The sequence below is a fragment of the Prorops nasuta genome, unplaced genomic scaffold (genome assembly GCF_024137725.1).
Source record: "Prorops nasuta isolate Cenicafe-Biocafe unplaced genomic scaffold, Cenicafe_Pnas_1.2 PNAS00015, whole genome shotgun sequence".
In the NCBI taxonomy this organism is placed as follows: Eukaryota; Metazoa; Arthropoda; class Insecta; order Hymenoptera; family Bethylidae; genus Prorops; species Prorops nasuta.
This window is the reverse complement of record NW_027116812.1, coordinates 3,092,929-3,112,077: the sequence shown is the minus strand read 5'-3', so window position 1 is coordinate 3,112,077 and position 19,149 is coordinate 3,092,929. Positions and strand designations below refer to the sequence as shown.

The window sequence follows — 19,149 nt, the reverse complement described above, 5'->3', positions numbered from 1 at the left end:
CCACCAGTCACACTTAACCTCCCGTTCGCTCGACGCTCGTCTTTCATCAGACACGTTTTACTTCTTCTTAGGGCATTCCAGAAAACATCCTGACTTTTATTACTAGAAGAATCTTCCCTCTGGGATACGGCAAGCTAACTTGAATCGCAATATCTACTGCTTGATCGCGAAATTTCACCACTCTACCTTTTGCTTTCGCCATTCCATTTTTCCTAATAATACATTGCAAAAAACGGAGAGAGGAAAAGTAGGACGAAGAAGGGAAACGTGTAACGGGACAGAGATGTGTAAACAGAGGGACGTGGAAAAATCTTCTGGTATAAATCTTCATTGCTTTGCGTCAATTTTAATTTTTTACCTCTTATTGAGCAGATGAAATCTCAAAGCGTTTTAATAACAGTTCGGCATTTGCTTGTTTAGTGTCTATATTTAAATTTTGTAGCGTTTCGTCTCGCTGCCAGCTCCTTATCAATGAAAAGCGCCCCAGTGTTTTCAATGCAGCTGTGAAAATGAAATACACAGATAAAACAATATATAATATTTTTCGGTAGCATCAAACGCTTCACCTGTTTAATTAAATGTTTCCACGAAGAAGGAAGGTATATTTGTCAAGAACTCTATTGATATTTTTAATTTTCACAGTCGGTCGCGTTTCCGGCACAGTTTCTTTACATTTTACCGTCGGTCTGATGGAAAGCGTGTTCCAAAGATAGAACACGATACTTTTAATTCACCAGTCTACCGAGGAACCAACTAATCAAAGTTAGAATGACTGTTCTCTTCTTATTTTCTCATTAATAAAATATTATCTTTCAGATGTTCTTCTTACAGCAATGACGTAAGATGCATCATCGTGTTTTTCGTTTCCTGTTTGTTATTCTTAGCGAAAAAGAAAAATTTTACTAATCTCGACCGAAGAAAAATGGTAAATCTTGTAAAGTTGGGGAATAAAATGGGTAATCATAAATTTGGTAGATGGTATAGCAGTTGCGTGTTAGAATACAAGGTAGATTATCCTTTTTTCGTGTTTGTCCAGAATATGCTCCAGGTTTCCAACCGCCGTCTTCCTCATTCCTCTGTATAACTCCTACACGAATCCTATCTCCGTATTTTTCTTTGCTTCCACCGGTCCTTTATTGAGCTCCCAGAGCCAAACCCAGCGGGGCCGTTATATTGTTACGGCGTAGCGCCGCCACACTACCCTCTCACTACATCTTTTTCTCCTTCTAATATCTGCAGATATTACTACCTCCTACTGCTCCTGCCGGTAACCGATTCAACTTAAACCGTTTCCTCATTATCTCCTTACAATCATAATATAGAATATTGCACGTGGTATATACAAGTCTCACTTTCCTTATTATTTTCCAGCAATCCAGTTAACAACGAGACAATTTTTCACAAACAATTTAATGTATTTTTACACTCCATCTACGTGGCTGTTTTTGCTTTTCTTCTTTCTATATATAATTTTAATTTACATTTGACGAATGGACCGATTTAACGAAGCATGCGATATTTATCATCGTATTCTACGAGGAAATGGTAATAGGTACATTGGTATGCAAACATATAGCGAGGGAGAGAGAGAGAGAGATAGAGAGATAGAAATGGAGACCGAAAAATGTATCAAGCTACTTTGCGAGAGCGCGTTGGTCAGCGGATCGCTACCGAAATACGATTCCTTCGAAATGACGAGGGCCATCAAAGGCTAATGGATTCGGCCCGAGGTAATTCGGCCCCATTATGTTTCACGCTCTAGTCGCCATATGTGTGTAACGCTCATCAGCTAGCCTCTCCTCTCCACTTTTTACGACCCTGCTGTCCCCTCGACCGACCCAATATTTCGGCTTGCCTCTCGAATATCCTAGCTCTCACCCTTGGCTTATGATAGTTCTCTGATCTGGTATTAATCATTTCTTAAATAAAGGAGAATCGTGCGATGAAATTGCTCGGAATTTGTCGAGATGGCAACAAATGAGCTGCTGGTAGTTTTCGTTGGTAGTTAGGGGACTTAAAACCGCAGTGGAAGACCATGATGCCTGGCCAAAGCCAAAAGCTCTCCCTGGAGGAACCCGAACCATCGCGTAAAGCGGCGGACGTGGTAAGACGACAAGCCGTTACACACCAAAAACTGGTCGTTTGATGTTTCACCATGTATACACTTGCAAATAAAATAAACGAGCGACAAGCCTGTTAAAATCCATGCTTCTTTTCCACCGAAATTACTCTTAAAAATTGATTTTCCTCGATAACCAATTTGGTACTCGTTTGCTCGCCAAGCTAATTAAATTACTGCAAACGCTACCCCAATCGATAATCATTTTATTGCTCTGTATTTATTTGCTGTATCGTTTTTCACCGAAAACCCCAGCGTTGATTTGCCGAAAGTAGATACGAACCGGGTCGACGCTACATTGGCCTTGAAAGACTAATAGGGAGAGAATAATAGAGCGAAAATCCACTTGTGACCAATTAACGTATATACGTACGCTCTATACGCACGGCTAAATCGCCAAATTGTTCTGGCCGTATATATATATATATATATATATATATACGTGTACGTATATAATAATGCGTGAATTCAATAAATGCGCTTGTATTGTTTTCAGGCTATGGCCAACGTACGCGAGTGCCCATAACAATCTTGGAACCCTAACAGCCGGTGATCAAGCCGAGCATCATTTTCTGGCGGCCATCAATGCTCAACCTGGCCATGTGAACGCTCATTACAATCTTGGTCAGCTGTACAGGTAAATTTCTACTTTATCGTTAGCTATACATATATATGTGCGGCATATACTGCACAACACTTTTCTTCATACCTCGTTGTTAGCTTTATCTCGCACTATATATATATAGTTTACTTCATTAAACGGTCATGCGTGAGAAACGATCAATTTGCAAGAAATCAAGGGATGACCTTAAAGTACGAGAAGTAGACTCTTGGTTTTGTCTGAAAGCAGGATGAATGAATCTTTCGAGGCTACTCGTCGCTAGCTCCGTGATACGGAAGATACGGAACGCATAAAGGATAAACCTAGGTAGACTCCACGCACGTGCGCCTTTTCTCGCACGTAATAAGCCGTACGTTCTATTTTACGGGAACGATCATCCTACGCGAGACTGGAATACGAATATCGCGTCTCGTATATTTGTCTGGAGAACGTGCGTCATGCCAATTTGCGTCAGTGTTATTTTAGCGCAAATGCTGTTATCCCGTGCATTGTTTCCAGACAATGCAATTTTTAAAGTATATCTTTTCCCTCGTCCTCTTCCATATCTCGACCGATCGAGAAGCGTTAGGAAAAACACAATCGCCTGATATAGTACTTATCACTGTTTCTGTTGCCTGATCGTTCTTACCGTTGCTTTCATATCATTCAGGATATAGGACGACGAGTTATATAATTCGCGAGCGCTTTAAATGTAATTATTTTTACAGGAAGACCAACAGGACAGAAGAGTGCATCAAGATGCTGCAAAAGTGCGTATCCCTGGACCCGGCATATACGCCGGCGTATTTGGTGTTGGCTAGATTAGCGACCGGACCAGCTACAGGAGCATTGCTCAGGCACGTTGTGCGTCTTCAGCCCCGAAGTCCGGATCATCTAGCGGAGTATGCTTCCTGGCTTCACCAAAATGGTAAGACGCGAAGACGACGCTACAATCCCATAGAAAATCACCTCTTCGTGGTGCTTTGCACATATTTGAACTTGTTCCTTCAAAAGTTCAGTACGATAAGGACGAAGAGTCTAATTTATATCTGGCTACAGCGAGTTTTCGTGTATTTCAGGTAAATGGCTCCCGTCCCTGAATTACTATCTGAAGGGTATGGAGGTCTCGCCGTCTCATAGATCCTCGCTTTTGGGTACAGCAAGGATTCTAAGATCACGAGGTCAATGGCCTAGGGTGCATCAACTCATTACCAGGTGAGCTGTACTTTCAGCAATTTGCTGCGCTGCACCGTTAAATCTTATCCGGTAATCAGGCCGAGTTTTAGCGAAAAAGGAGAAGAAAATATTTTAGTTGAAAGGCAATTTTATTGTAGGGTAATATTACTTTTTCGTAAGCCGGGCAGAAGAAGAGTATACCTAATATAGTATGTAAGGCGAATGACTTGAATGGAATGAGAAAATAAGTGGCCTCGGCATATACGGATCGCAGGTGTGAAGTTTTGTATGCGGTGATGGTGGCTTCGTGATGGAGCCCTTTTTTCAGACACGCGATGTAATCCCTCGACGCTACGTGCTATGTGCCATCTATGGAATACGCGCGCTAAATTTGCCAGGAAACATGCTCGCAATCGGTACACGAGTCGCGAACGCATCGTCCTGCACGTATCGTTTCGCATTTTTCATCCAATAGGAGAAACAATAGAAATATTACAATTTATACGTCTCATTCCTTATTCTTTTGATGGCATATTCTGATTATCTACTCGTTCGCACGGGATTAAGATTTTTAATGCAACCAGAGAAGCAAATAGCAGTCGCATTTACGATAATAAATGGTATAATTGCTCCCTTTGTAGGTAACAGCAATAATGTGGGTGAAAACTGTTTCGTCTGTGGAGTGAACTATTTTACTCTTTATAGCTTGGATAAATAATGTCCTAAGCGTGTTTCGTTTGCCAGTAATGTTTCTCAGTGGCATGCCAGAAATGGCCAGCGGTATTTTGTTTCTTGATGCATTTAAACTGAATATAACTTTGAGCTATCTAAAAGATCGTTGACCTTATAAATGCAATCATTATAACAACAACAATTTAACCTAATATGTCGATTGTTATGTGCATCTTACTTTGGACCTGCAAACAAATCTGAAATTAATTTTTAACAGATTTACGTGCAAAAATCGACTCGAGGAGAAAGATGTTGGTAAATTTTAGCAACGGATTTTCTCGAGAAAATATACATACCATGTCCTACTGTAGGATAGTTTTGTAAACTCTATCACAATTCCTCATAGCCAAACCTCTTACGGTGATATTCTGTTTTTGACCTCTTTCCTTTCTCTCTCTCTCTCTCTCTCTCTCTCTCCACTGTTCAGTCTCACCAACTTCCTTTCGCTCTTTGAGGAACACGTAACGACCCTTGCTACAACGCGCACTCTACCTCTCGCTTGAATTTTCATCACTTTCTGTTGAAACATTGATTTTGAATTCCACACTCACACAGGCATACCACGAAACTTTATTTGACCCTAGCCAATTTGTAGTTCGACAAACTTGTCATACTACGGCGCTCAATGCTGATCGATGAATCCAGATAATACGTACATTACATAATACATATACTCTGTCTGTCTTTTTCCCCGTCGCTTATGGTCAAGTGACTATTATTTATTTCTATATTAAACTTTGCTCGTTGAATACAACCACATCATGGCTCAAAACATCTCATATCGAAATGAAAGCACCATTTGGATATAGAATACCGTACATAGTAATTATTGTTTATAAATTCGCAAAATAATCATTGGAGATAATATATAAATTATACTTCGTTTTGTTTAAAACAAAATACAAAAGTCTGAAAATGCAAGTGGTTATACAATTTTTGAAACTAATCCATTAACGTATCATTTCTGTCATAAAAGGCTCGAATATACGTAATATGTTTATTTTTAGGTTATCGAGTTATTCTATGGAATGAGTTGATACATATATATTATACTATAGTCATATTCCGTTCCTTAATTGTGTGTGTCTTATGCGCATTATCGAAATTTGCCCAATTTTATCACACACTTTCAATCCTTTTATTTTTCATCCCTCAGCACGCTTTCACTCATGAATTATTCATTCAATGGAATCCATTATTCACGGGAAGAATTACTACGTTTATAAATGCGATCTGTAAGTCGTATATAATAAAAATCGACTTTGTATAATAAGTACGCTACTTTGACGTCATGGCTATTTACGTGACATGTTATTGATTTTGCAAACCTATACAATTCTACGACAGAATAAATACTTTTAATACGGAGATACAAATACCGCCAAAAACTTTCAGTGTCACTGTTCGACTCAAATTGATTTTGACGGAATATCACTTCCGTGCTTTGCCAGATAAAATGATGAAATTATTCAGCAAGCACGAAATTAATGAAGTGTTTTCATAGGTTAACCGATCAAAGGCCAATACAGTTTTACCACCATTTACTCCATACGTGTTCTAATAAAAATTGTATTCAACCTAAACCACAAACAAAATGCGAATCGAGATAATTAACTAGCCCTGTTTAAGTTGACCAATGCAAATTAGTTAAATCCTAATTGAAAATTCGATGATCGTGATAAATAAATAAAATCAGCTTATTCTCATTAGCGTAGAAATATTTAATAGGCAAGCGAGGGGAAAATGTTTGATTATACGTAATTGCTGCAGAATTTTAGAGCATTGTGTACAAGCCCTAGAGTTATTCGGGTCAAAACGGTAGCATAGTTGAGGTATAAATATGATAGCAGTGTGTGTGGACTAGACGAGGACGTAATCGTTGTTCAAAAGGTCGTCGTTGGCTTGGATGCGGTAATTTCGTGCAGCAGAATGCTACGTGATAAGTGTCGAGATGTAATTTTCCTAACCATTGACGAAGTTCTTTCCACTACATGGTCGCTAACAATAGAAACCCGTGTGCCATCTCGGCGCGGGAAGGTCCACTTATAGTATTAACTGTGGCAGAAAGGACGAGGAAGAGAAACTCGAATGAAGAGAGACTATTTTAATCCGGCTAGTATTATTTAGTCTATGGAATATTTAGAACACACCGAATGCTCTAATATTTATCTAAATTAAGCGGTCGTGCTGCAAAGCTAAACGAAAAAGCAGTCTTTTTAAACTAATTGCAAGCCAGACTTGCCACTCGGTCGCATTCGCGTATATATTTAAATAATTTAAAGTATTGAAATTGGCATGGATAAAATAGCAGAGAAAAACGATTCGCTACACTAGCATAAAAAAATTGCCTTTCTGGTTCACTGAAGAAGAATGCTAAGCTTCAATAAACCATCGGAAAATTACGCGAGTCGGTCATTTACTCCTCGGCTATATTATCGGGAGATCCAGCCTTTTGATCACAATACGCGAAATAGCTCGACAATAATAATTTCCACGCGGCGTGTTTTCGTTCGCTTTGCAAATTTGCTCCAATGTCCGCCCCCGTCTCTAATCGCGAAATCTATTGCAAAGTTAGATGGAACGGATGATTTAAATTCTGCAAATTTTCCAAACCAGTGCAATATCGTTTCGGAGCGAAATTTCGGTTCTTTTTTTTTCCAACGAAGATATAAATTCGAAGGAAAGTCAGAGCGGCAGCAGTGATAATGCAGCTCATGCGATAACGTCATCGCCGTGTTGCGTTAAGCGTCCGACGAACAGATAACTTGAAAATTTACTGTCGCCACATGCCGTCGCGTACAGAATCGACTGGCCACTGTAAATATTAGTTTTCTCTTTGCTTTCAAAAGCATCCCAAACTGCCTTTTGCATCCCTGGTCACATTTATCTCCAAAGGCCGTCCTGATTAATTCACTGAGAAAAATATCAAATCGATACAGCCACGGATCTCCTATAGAGTATTGCAGATTATTCGGATCTTATCGGCGATATATGAGAAATGGCGAGTTTATCATTCATTACAAATCTATAGCTTGGTTGGAGTGATACTGCAGCTGCGTATCGGTGAGCCATTAAATGGATGTTACGGCCAAGTATAACTCACTTTATTTTTGCACGAGTCAAATTAATGAAAATAGCGATGCAAAAAATGTAAGGGATAAAAAAAGGACCATTAATTATACAGATATATTTATTTGCGAAATGTCATATATGGAAAGGTTGTGACCCGTGCACCGAGATACTTGGAACTCGTTGGAGTGTGTATTATGCGATTGAAATGATGATTAGAGGAGAGAAAGAGAGCGCGAGAGATGGGTCGATGCGATTGAGAGCTACGAATTGAGACCGCACATGCCAATTGGGATTGACACGAAATAACGCTGGCAAATGAACGGAGACTAGATGACGATCGGGATTTTCCGACTATTTGGATCCGAATCACCGCAGGGTTACCGCGAACCGTTTATCGAGAAAATGAAAGGTTCGCTGTATCATCAGCCTTTCGCCCAACGTATACTTTTCTCCTTTCCATCGGTCATCAAGAATTATGGGCTAATCCTCGCAAACCATGCATCTGCATTTTAACGCCATTTCGAACGCGAGTGCCACGGCAACATTTCATGACTCTGACCAGTGCGAGCTTGCGATTCGAATCTTACGCTCTAACGTTGGCTCTTTTTAGTGTGAATTGTAAAATTTGTTTCAAATTTTTGCAATTTTTTTTGCAGATGGCACTTGATGCTGCGAGCCAGACGAGGAGCACTCATATACCGCGGGGATCTCTACATTCGGGCATGGCAGGTGCAAACCGAGTCTCGTCGAAGAACTCATCAACATCAGAGAAATCTCTGTTTATCGGTAAGTATGCTACAATATATAGTGTTATATAGGAGAAAACGGCTAACGTTTCTTTACTGTATACCTGTTCCTCTCGAAACTTTTGACGATCTATGAATTTGCTAGTCTATAAAATTCTTAAACTTTTAGTTTCTTATGCACGAGATGAAAAATAGTGTTGTGCTTATGGCAGGACGTAGCAGTCGAGTGCAGGTTTTAACACGCTGAGAAAGCTGTTTATAAAATCCAACCTTTATTCTCACTCTGAATAATATGAAGAATGAAAAATTCTTTAACGAACGTAAAAACTTCATCCCAAGTTATATGTATTTTAAATAATTGATAGCCTTAGAGAGGAGACGCGCTATTTTTTCTTTCTCCTATTTTCAGTTGAAGGATGATGAAGAAAAAGTAAAAGACTTACGGATTTTGAGAAATTATCTTTAAGTAGAATATCTGTAAGCTTTCTGGTGAGACACCGAAAGAAGCTTTGTAAGGGATTAGCTCCGGTAACGAGACCACGACTTTATTTTCCCTTTGCGCCTTTTATTTCTTCTTGCATTAAAAAGGGATTAATTAAAATTCTTCAGTCTGCAATCTTGTCGCTACAACTCTAATTAAATAGATCTCTTCTTGTTTTTACCTCCATTCAGGTGTACTCCCTTTTAAGCATCACAACCTGAATATATATATATATATATATATACAATATTAATCCTTTCGGATCTGGAGATCACATTTGTGTACACGAGTTTTAAAGCCATATAATATCATTTGAAATAGACAACAAAACTTCGTTAAAGTTCCAGCTACGCATTTGCGAAAATCTGACTGTACGTGCAATTTGTAAGCGTGCTGCAAATTAGTGATAATTGAAGGACATAACAATTTTAATTAATCCATTTTTAATGCAACGAAAAAACACAAAAGATCAAATTTGAAAAGGCTGAATGAGGAGAATGTTAATTATTCTCGTAATATTACAGAGATAGTGTAAAGGAATAGACTGACTAATTGAAAGGTGCGATAATTGGTATTGGATGTTTTCAGGAGGGTGGTTGCTCGACACCGAGGGTTGCCAGTGTGTCTGTGAAACTCGAGCAAGACAGCAACAAGTCCGAGCAACTGGAAAGGGCGCCTCGTTGCAACGTGCAGAGAAGCTGTCGTCAGGCCAGGAAGGGCAAGGCGCGAGTAACCGCACCTGCCCTTCTCGTCCAACACCTTCTCGAAACTCTGTAGTCCTACAAGCTCATCGATCTCACCTTTAAAAATTCTGCAAACAAGCCTGAATTTTCAGCACGTTTTTTCGCGTACAAAACGTTAGTCTCTGGACACTCTTGAAAACGTAAGATACTTTCACTGTCAGATGCAGGGTCTTTGCTTGGCTTGGAAAAATCTCACCTTATCTCATCCCACCATAATAACGCACGTACGTTGGTCATTCACTATCCATTTATTACCATCTCCGTTTCTTCGCAATCTCTGCCGGAAAACGAGAGAAAATTTTTCCAAGCTACCCAAAGACTCGCTGGATAAACAAATATGTATTTTTATGCGCAAATAATAGTGATGGTAGGTTTGCGAATCGCCAGTTGATACGTGCAATCGAACAGAGGCACGATTGTTCGTCCGGCTCGCGATCCGTTTTGATACAAATGCTAACCAAATACATAAATGAGGTTTTGCGTGATGAAAGAATAAGGGAGGGGGGGGGGGGGAGGAGGAAGGCGGTGTACTCGTAAAAGCTACTATTATATCTATAGAGCGGACAAAAGCTGTGTTATTTTTTGCTAGAATTTCTCCGTCTAGCTTGAGTTCACTAGATATATAAAGTACATACACGCGATTGTAGTATGTATATGTATGTAAAAGGAGAGGACCAAAAAGAAGGAGAGATTCGAGTGACTTACACGAGATAATATGAACAAATACGACAGGGGAATTCGCTTGTATTTGGTACTTTAATTACTTATACTTACTTACTCAATCAATCATTCACTTAATTAATGCCATTGTGTGGCGCTTTAAATAATCTGCGAGTATCGTGCAGGTTTTTCTTTCACGATTATTGTGCTTTCAACGTGTGTGCGTGCATGCACGCGTGCGTGTCTGCGTGCGTGAATGCGGAACAGAGGGGGAGGTTCATTATTGTGCTTCGCCGTGCAAGTTTACAGTAGCACACGATGAACGCAAAAATCAAATCCAATTAAGAGATTTGATTTATCTGTGCAGTATTACTTGCTCGTACCGAAAAGTACGAGTAAATCAGCTTAGAAGAGCGTTATACACACATATAATAATATAATAGAATATAAGACCGTTTCTCTTTAAAGACAAAACATTGTGGCGAATGATCGTCGTAAACCTGAAGAATTTATTCTTTTAAAATAGAACCTCGAAGAATACACTGTTGAAAGGGATAACTGGACGAAAATCCTTCCGTCTCTCTCCTTTGTCCCTCGATAGAGTCATTAGAGCCAATCAATTGGATTTTTCTTAAGCAACGAGAAAATAATGTAGCGAGCTTCTCACGAAGAAAGGAGAGTTTGCTTTTCTCCTTGAGGTTTCGTCCAGTTATCCTAGAAGAATGAGAGCGCCGCTATCGGGCTTCTCCTAGCTGATAATCAAAAGAACTACGCTATCGCTGTGGCGATGTAAATGTAAATTTCATCTCACCCTCACACCCTTGTGTGCGTGCAAATAATAGGAATGCGATGCAATTATGTATCCATATTATGATACACACGATTATCGAGACTAACAATGTAGTTTAACATTAATTTTTCTCACGTAACTAGCTAATGCGAGCGATGTGCTAGCTGCTTTTCCATTCTTTGTACAATTTTCCCGCGTATATTTAACGCACGTAAATACACGGTGCCAATATTAGCGTAACAATATGCTTTTATGTATACAATCCCCAACCGCGTATATGATTCTTTTGTTTTGGTCGATGAATAATTTTTAGTAAAAACATTGGAGATGCTCGAGAAATATTTATCCATGAAACAGCATTGAAAAAAATTATTCCTAGTTATTGATAGTTCGTAGCTTTCAGCAGCCTCTCGTCGATAGCGTCATTCGACGGAATTTGATAAAGCAAATCTGACGAGCCAAGTGGTTTTTGCTGCGTGAACCAAGTCGTCAAGCATAAGGAAGGAAGCTCTGAAGGGGAATCTAAGCAAATGGTCTCGCTTCAGGCGTGCTCGGACTGAATTAACCAAGTCGCTAAATGTAATCTCATCAAGCGAGGTATTTACGAAAGGAAAATTAATGATAGAACCAGTGGAAACCACCATCCATGCCTGCATTTGTTTATCTCACGGCCCCTCAAGCTCCTCGAATGTTTTTAATAAAGGCCAATTTGAATACCACTTCTTGACCTCTTCTCCTCCCTCTCCCTCTCTCTCTCTCTCTCTCTCTCTCTCTCTATTTCTATCCATTTCGCTGTCTAACCGTCTATCCCCAACCCTCCACTTTTTCAAGGAAATGGTCGCGTGTTATTTCCTTTACCCAGCTTGTTTATCAACCATGACTAGCGACTAAATTTCTGCTCCAGCCACATCAAGAGTAATTTTCTCTTTCGAATAAACATATTAATTCAGGGAAAAAAGGAGCATCGAGCTTCGCGAGTAAAAACATGAAAATACTACAAATTATAAATTGTGAAATAATTATACGCGATTGAATTTACAAAAGAAACTTCCATTTTTTGAAATCCGTCAAACGAAAAAAGCGTCGCAAATTCACACAAATTCAACCGTTACCTGCATAAACAATTTATTGCTTATTTTACATTGTTATTACACGCTTAACAGCCAATACTGCGAACAAGTATCGAGCAACACAACGAATATTTACCCATACATACAATAATTATTATTGTAATGTGGAGCTGCTGTTTCGCTACCAAATATGTTTTCAAGCCGATTGAATTCGACGAGAACGAAATTTTTTCAACAACCGCGTATTTCGGATCGCGATTATCAAATATGTAGTACATCGCTAAAAACCCATTCGGTAAAGCGACCGATGGAATTGGATTGGGCACTAAAACCAGTGTGGCAATTTATTTCACGCGCCAGCTGGGTTTTCCCAAATCTTTTTCCACTGCGTTCCTTTTTTGCGTTCGTTTACACACGGGCCAATAGTTAAATTCGAAAGCTAGTTAATAACTAACGCTTGATTTGTTCTATGCGGACAGGTACTGTAAAACGGAAATGAGTTAGTATTTACAGTGTACGTCCATGGGAAAATCATGATCGTACAACTACCTCCAAAAAAAGACAGAGAGAGAGAGAGAGAGAGAGACAGAGAGTGGAAGGGGGGAGGAGAAAAGAAAATCCAGGGAAATGAAAATTCGGTGGATGAGAGGGAGAGAAGGAAAATGGTGCGTCGAATGGAAGAAAAATGATGTAAAATTGTGTACATGGGTCATGATAATTCGCCGCAACTTGTTTAGTCTAGGTTACCGTTCGGTAGATCAGTTTGTACATCTAATTACGGTGCGTTACTGCGTATACTCATTGTGAATACAGCAATTATTATAAATTACCATAATAAAGTGTATGTTTCTATACAAATAGTTGTATACAATGTGTGAGAGCATTTCCCTAAAATCCCTATGTCTATAACCAATTTTCAGCATTGATCAGAGGAGTTTGCAGAATCATCGCATCGTTTAGAGATGTTGCGCAAGAGGTGAACTCGTCCGAAGGCTAATGTAAGTTTAACATTCATCTGGCGAACACCTGAGTAAATCTCATTGCCCGTGTCTCTCCGATGCTTCTCTGTGAAACAATCGTTCCCAGTGTACGCACGATACACGCATAAATTACGCTGCGCTACTAACGCTTTCTTCCGAAGCACAGACTTGTAACTGACGCTATATCAGAGCAACTAAATAAAATTGCAAAGCCAGGTTAGAGTTCTTTCAAGAACGGAACGAAAGTCGAGTTGAAGAGAAAGAGACGATTGCAGTTACTTTTTAAGATATCTTAACTTATATGAGCTCTGTTTAGGGTGTAAAGAGTTATTATCTCCTTTTATTATCTCGACGTTTCTACGTGTATCGAATTCGCAAGTTAATTATTTGCCGAACCACGTATTTTCCTAGGATTTAGTTTCACGTGTTATCGTTTCGCCTCGAAATAACGCCGAATACAAGTTCAACCAAGCCATAAATGCGACTCTGGTGGTATTTGATATTTTTCGATCAGCACTACTGTTTCACCTTGAAATTGAGAGAATTCTTGCTTTTCACAGTATTTTCAGCGGTCTGCAGGCAATTATATTTAAAGGGTGTAAATTATAATGAAGCTTTATAGGAACGAGTAGAAACAATTAATTATGATGCAATTAATTGTAAGTAACGGATGCACGATCCAATACCGAGGTTCGTATATACAAACGTCGATATCAGGTAAACTAAATGACTGCAGGGCAGTAATTGTGGCAGTATCTATTAGGTCAGTGAACAAAACGATTAAATTATACAGGCTTCGATGGAATTTCTTATATACATAAATCTATAGTAATTAAATACAAGCTACGAATATACGCGAATCTTTTCGATCGCGCTCTCATTCTGTTTTTGGCTCGTGACTAATTTCTGAAAGATTGAATCGCGCACTGAAAGGTTTGAATGAGCTTCAGTTGCATCGTGGTTGAACGGTGGAGCGTCTAGGCACTAATGAGCCGTTAATGATAAATAAATGGACCAGCAAGCTCGCCTGCATTGCAGCAGCATGTGGAGAGAGACGTGACGTCAACCCTACGTCACCGTTGATTAATGAGCGAGCTTTGTTCCAACCGAGGTCAATTGCACGAGCACCCCTTTAAACTCTTCCTCTCTCTCTCTCTCTCTCTCCCCATCTCCCTCTCCCTCTCATTTCGATCCCTCAAACTCGTCACCTCCCCCGTCGTATGTACATACATACGTACAAACATTTTCATTATTTGTGTTTCGTCAAATTGAACTAGACCAATTTGCAGGAGACACAATTATTTCTCGATAGTTGCGGTTAAAAACAATGTTTACGCGATAATTGAAATATATTGACAAATTTATACCTACTCCTTCTGGGCTGCGGCAAGTAAATCGAGCCACGACCCCTCCTTCTCCCTCGAACCCCTTCGCCCCCCCCCCTTCTCCCACGTTACCCTTCGCGCAACCTGTTCACGGGAACTTTCCGAACGAGCAAAACTTTTCCCTCTTTCTTGTTTTCTTTCTAACCGCTTGTCAGCTATAGCATTTACAACGCATCGTCGTCAGACGTCGCGGAACACTGCGAGGAAGAAAATGCAAAAGTTGCGCAACGAAATAATATTTTATGCATTCCCATTCGCCGCCTCTCCACCCCTAAAAAGAGACAAGTCAATCGATTATGTTACTTCAACTAGACTGTAGGTATTACTGACGATCCGAGTATCAGATACCACACGCCACGTCATAAATATACCTAATCCTACGATAAAAGTAAGTATTTTATGGATAGGTAGAAATTTATTCTTTCACGAGAGAAGTGCAATTTAGCTGGGGGCTCATTCATGAAGTATAAAAGAATTTCCATAGCACCGAGCATCTCGAAAGAATGAAATTGGAGAGGAGAGAAGAGGTGCTGAGAGGAGAGACAAATGAGAATGGTAGCGAAAGAAAGATATAGGAAAGATTGGCTGGACTGTTTACTGGTTAAGTGACGATACCATTGCATCTGTGTTTATATATATACTATATAGCACAGGGTCAACCAGTTAAAACGACCTTAGACCACATAAATATATATATACAATAACACGTACACTCCGGGAAATATATTCTGTCCAACTTATAACCAAATGTTTTAAAAGGCCGTACTTCAATAGCGGTCAACACTTTCCCACATCACGCTGGTTACCTGGTCTAGCACCGAGTCCCGAGCAATAAACCGAGAACACTACGTAACTATGAGAGATTTTAACATTTTGCACAGATCCTTTTCGCAATGTCTTATCATTTCTATTCGGAAAGGTCTTGTGGGAAATTTTGATAACTGCGATAATTACAGAGATACACTATGTTTACTCGCATTTATACCTCGGAGCTTTTCGACTGGGGAACCATGTATAATATACTTATATATATATATATATAGGTATAGTATAATAAATGTATGTGGAGCATAGTTAGCTGGCAAGGCTCATAAAGGAGGAAAGAAGAGATCTTGCCCTTTCGCCCAGTGCCAGAGGTTTGTCGTGAAAAGTTTACCGCTGCACAAACGTTTTTAAAAGACCAGAGTTTACTCTCCGCGCTAGCAAACTTTTCTACGAGAAGTCGATGCCGCCTCGTCCTGTAGCAAAAATAGCACGAGTATGCAGTACATATATTTATGCGTCGATCCTGCACTTTCCAGAAATCCACGACGAATCGAGAAAAATGGATCCTCCTTGCACGTACAGCTAGAAAGGAGTAGTATACTGTACAAGAGAGAGAGAGAGAGAGAGAGAGAGGAGGAGGAGGAGGAAGAGGGGGGGGGGGGGAGAACTAAGAAAAGTTGGTAGCTTCGGTAGTCACCAAGGCGAGCGAAAGATGGCAAAACGATGTTTCCCCCAAACGTAACTTCTTCGCTACGACTTCAATTTCAGTTGATTTTTATCTACTACCTCACGATGACACCTCTAACGTATTTTTATACTATACTGCGTTTTTTTCTATTAGCTACTTACCATACGTCACCGAGCCTCTGCCACCACTCGCGAGACTCAAAATTCGTTTCTGATTTACAACACAATTCCCTTCATAATTCTCTATAAAAATTGATAGATGAAAGATCCTAAAGAGGGTCTATTTTCACAAACAACTTTATCGATATGACAGTGATGTATTCATACTGCCCGGAGTCTTCTGTTCGCACGTAAATCAACATCCAAGTAAGCCCGGCACGTTCCTTGTCGATTCTTATCTGGAAGCTCAGAAGCTCTGCTATTTGTTTTCGCAAAATAAGCTTCAATTTCACCCTAGCATTCTCTCGCTCTCTTTCTCTCTCTCGCAATCTCTTGTTAGATTTTACTACATTGATATCGCATATCGCTCAATGATAAACATTAAAAATCGTTTGAAAAGCCCGTGCAGCAAGGAGAACTATTATGCAAATTTCCTTTACATCGTTAAATTCTCGGCTTTATTACTTTTAAACAAGATAAGCCAATAATATAAGAATTAATACTTTTTTTACGAGCATTGTTCAGAACCCCTTATATGTATATCCGATGTATAGAAATTCTCTGTATCGCGTGTGGAAAACAATAAGACGCACATTTGCATTTGCATTATTGCGATACATTTGCACTGATTCACATACAGATAGTATACTATATACAGTACTCAAGCAATTTCAGATGCGGCATCAGCGCCATCAGGACGATATTCTTGGCACGCGCTCTGCCTACATTTCTCTTCTACATACATACTTTCAGGCATATCCAGGAGCGTTACTGTCAGAATCAGTAATCGTGGGTATATGCTATTTTCTCTCTTGCTTTCTTCTTTTTTTCTCTCTCCAGGAACACCAAAAATCTCTTAACGATATCTGCTGTATCGATTAACTGTTAAGTCAAAGATAGAATTGTATAATTGATTGTCGAGGTGGAAAAAAATGCCCGTCACTCGTATCCGTAAAATTCTAATTAGTCTGGTACATATCAGTATAGAGAATGATCGATGCATGAATATTTATTGCCTGATTAAAGTGCCTTTTCGATCTACTTAGTTGGTTTATATCAAAGAAACCGAGTCTGCGAAACGATGTTTCTTCAAGTTGTGCCAGTGTAATTCAATGTTCCTAACGTAATACCACGATCAGCTCCTTATTCAATATTTTTCAAAATTTTGGTTTGCAAATTCTGTGAAAATTCATTAAACGTAATCACAGTTTAATTCTTTTATGAGAAATCACTGCTTGTACAAATGCTTCCCGACGTAACTCGTACACCATGCAGCTATTTCTGTAACGCCTCTCCTCTCTCTCTCTCTCTCTCTCTCTATTATTAATATTACCATGCACTATAACACGAAAAGCCCCTAACCCAAAGCGTGTTGGGAAAAACGAAATCTGCTTGTTGATCTTAACACAAACAGTGAAGATACTTCATTATTAATTTTAATGGAACAACGGTCCGCTAATAAACCGAACTTCTGGCTTTACGTAAATGCGCTTTAAAGCTCGTACTATCTGCTAGTCACGCGAGCATGATAAACTCGACATACACTTTCCCCCAACTGCGATTCCTTCCACCACTGCGATTGTCGCAGTTATACAGGAGAAACTGCAATTCTTTGCCAAAGATTCCTCATTAACGAAGTAATTTACTTCAACTATTAATTTCTCAATTTTAGCAACAATTTTATCAACAATTGTACCGAGGAAGTTTTAGAGCAAACAGTGGATACTAGGATACAACAATTTCGTAGGGTATATAGACTGCGCCGAACGACTAATGGACGTTACAAGAGAAATGTATAATGCATGTGGTGCGACCTTTCCCAAGACTTTATTTATTTCGTATTTTTCACAGTTTTTTTTTTATTTGTTACTTCGCTTAAATATTTCAGAGCTTTTATCTTTCTGTCGGTTGACGCTCTGGACTCCTTAGGACCATCCACTCACGCATTCGCACGAGACTCCAATAAACGATGGAGCGTCGATCTTGCTGTTGAAAAATAAAAATTTCTACGTTAGACACACCGCGTGACCAGACTACTTTTCGAAGGGTCGAACAGACTAACTCTGACTTCGAGCACTCTCGAGCCTCTCTGATCCTCGTGGCACGTGGCAAATTGGATACACTTTACGCGGCAAATACAAAGAGGACCAAACAACCAATGCTCTTACTTACTGTAGCTATAACCACAAGAATATCACTCACTCTCTCTCTCTCTCCCCCCCTTCATTATCTTTCAAAGCAATTCTTCATCGACTACACGCCTTAATTATGACTTAATAATTTAAGATCATCAGAAAGAAGGATCCATAATTACAGAAACTTACTTACCTCATTAAATATTTTTCCTTGAACATAAACATCAAAAAGTAGTTGGGTTATAAGAAAAAGTTTTCGCAAAGGGGTAGAAAAAGGGCTTGGCATTATACTGATAAGAGGATTGAGCTGTAGTACTCTATAAAAAGAAATACAAATGGGTGAGAGATAAAGGGGGTGGAGGAGAGAAAGATGCTGAAACGATGGATGGATTAAAGCAGGGCTTAAAGTAAAAACAAGTCCACCGGTTCGAGACGACCAATCATTAAAACTTTTCGTTAGTATTTAGACGTTTAGATAAATTGCGATGTCGCGTTTGGAATATCGATACTTCTCCTCCAATCCCTCATTCAATTGAAACTCATGCTCCACTGGCGATAATTTATATATAGCGACGTTCGATAGATTTATGCACAAGTGAATATATTCGTATCGCCATAGTGTGTAGTAGCGAGCAATTAAATTGCATAATGATTTCCTATACTATAGTAAAGGTCATGAATATTTTACTGAGTAGTGAAAGGGTGACGTAAGCCAAAGGCTTGATAAGAGCAAACTTTGGATTATTAGAAGCATTAATTTCCATGCATCACAGGGTCACGTATCATCCGACGAACTTGTTATGCACCCCATCGTCGTAATCTCTCGTGTTTAATAATTCTGATATCTA

The 19,149-nt window shown here is 39.4% G+C and overlaps 1 protein-coding gene across 3 annotated transcripts in view; it reads left to right on the top strand.

Moving 5' to 3' along the window:
• Nucleotides 1-10,148, top strand: part of LOC136778948 (protein O-mannosyl-transferase TMTC1-like) — a 120,244-nt gene extending 110,096 nt beyond the window's left edge. For all 3 annotated transcript variants that reach the window (XM_066736164.1, XM_066736166.1, XM_066736165.1), the window contains 5 exons: nucleotides 2,616-2,756; nucleotides 3,449-3,648; nucleotides 3,800-3,935; nucleotides 8,357-8,486; nucleotides 9,516-10,148. In XM_066736164.1, coding sequence (XP_066592261.1) covers nucleotides 2,616-2,756; nucleotides 3,449-3,648; nucleotides 3,800-3,935; nucleotides 8,357-8,486; nucleotides 9,516-9,704 — 796 coding nt within the window. In that variant the 3' untranslated portion in view covers nucleotides 9,705-10,148. The remainder of the gene's footprint in view (nucleotides 1-2,615; nucleotides 2,757-3,448; nucleotides 3,649-3,799; nucleotides 3,936-8,356; nucleotides 8,487-9,515) is intronic.
• The last annotated feature ends 9,001 nt before the right edge of the window (nucleotides 10,149-19,149 follow it).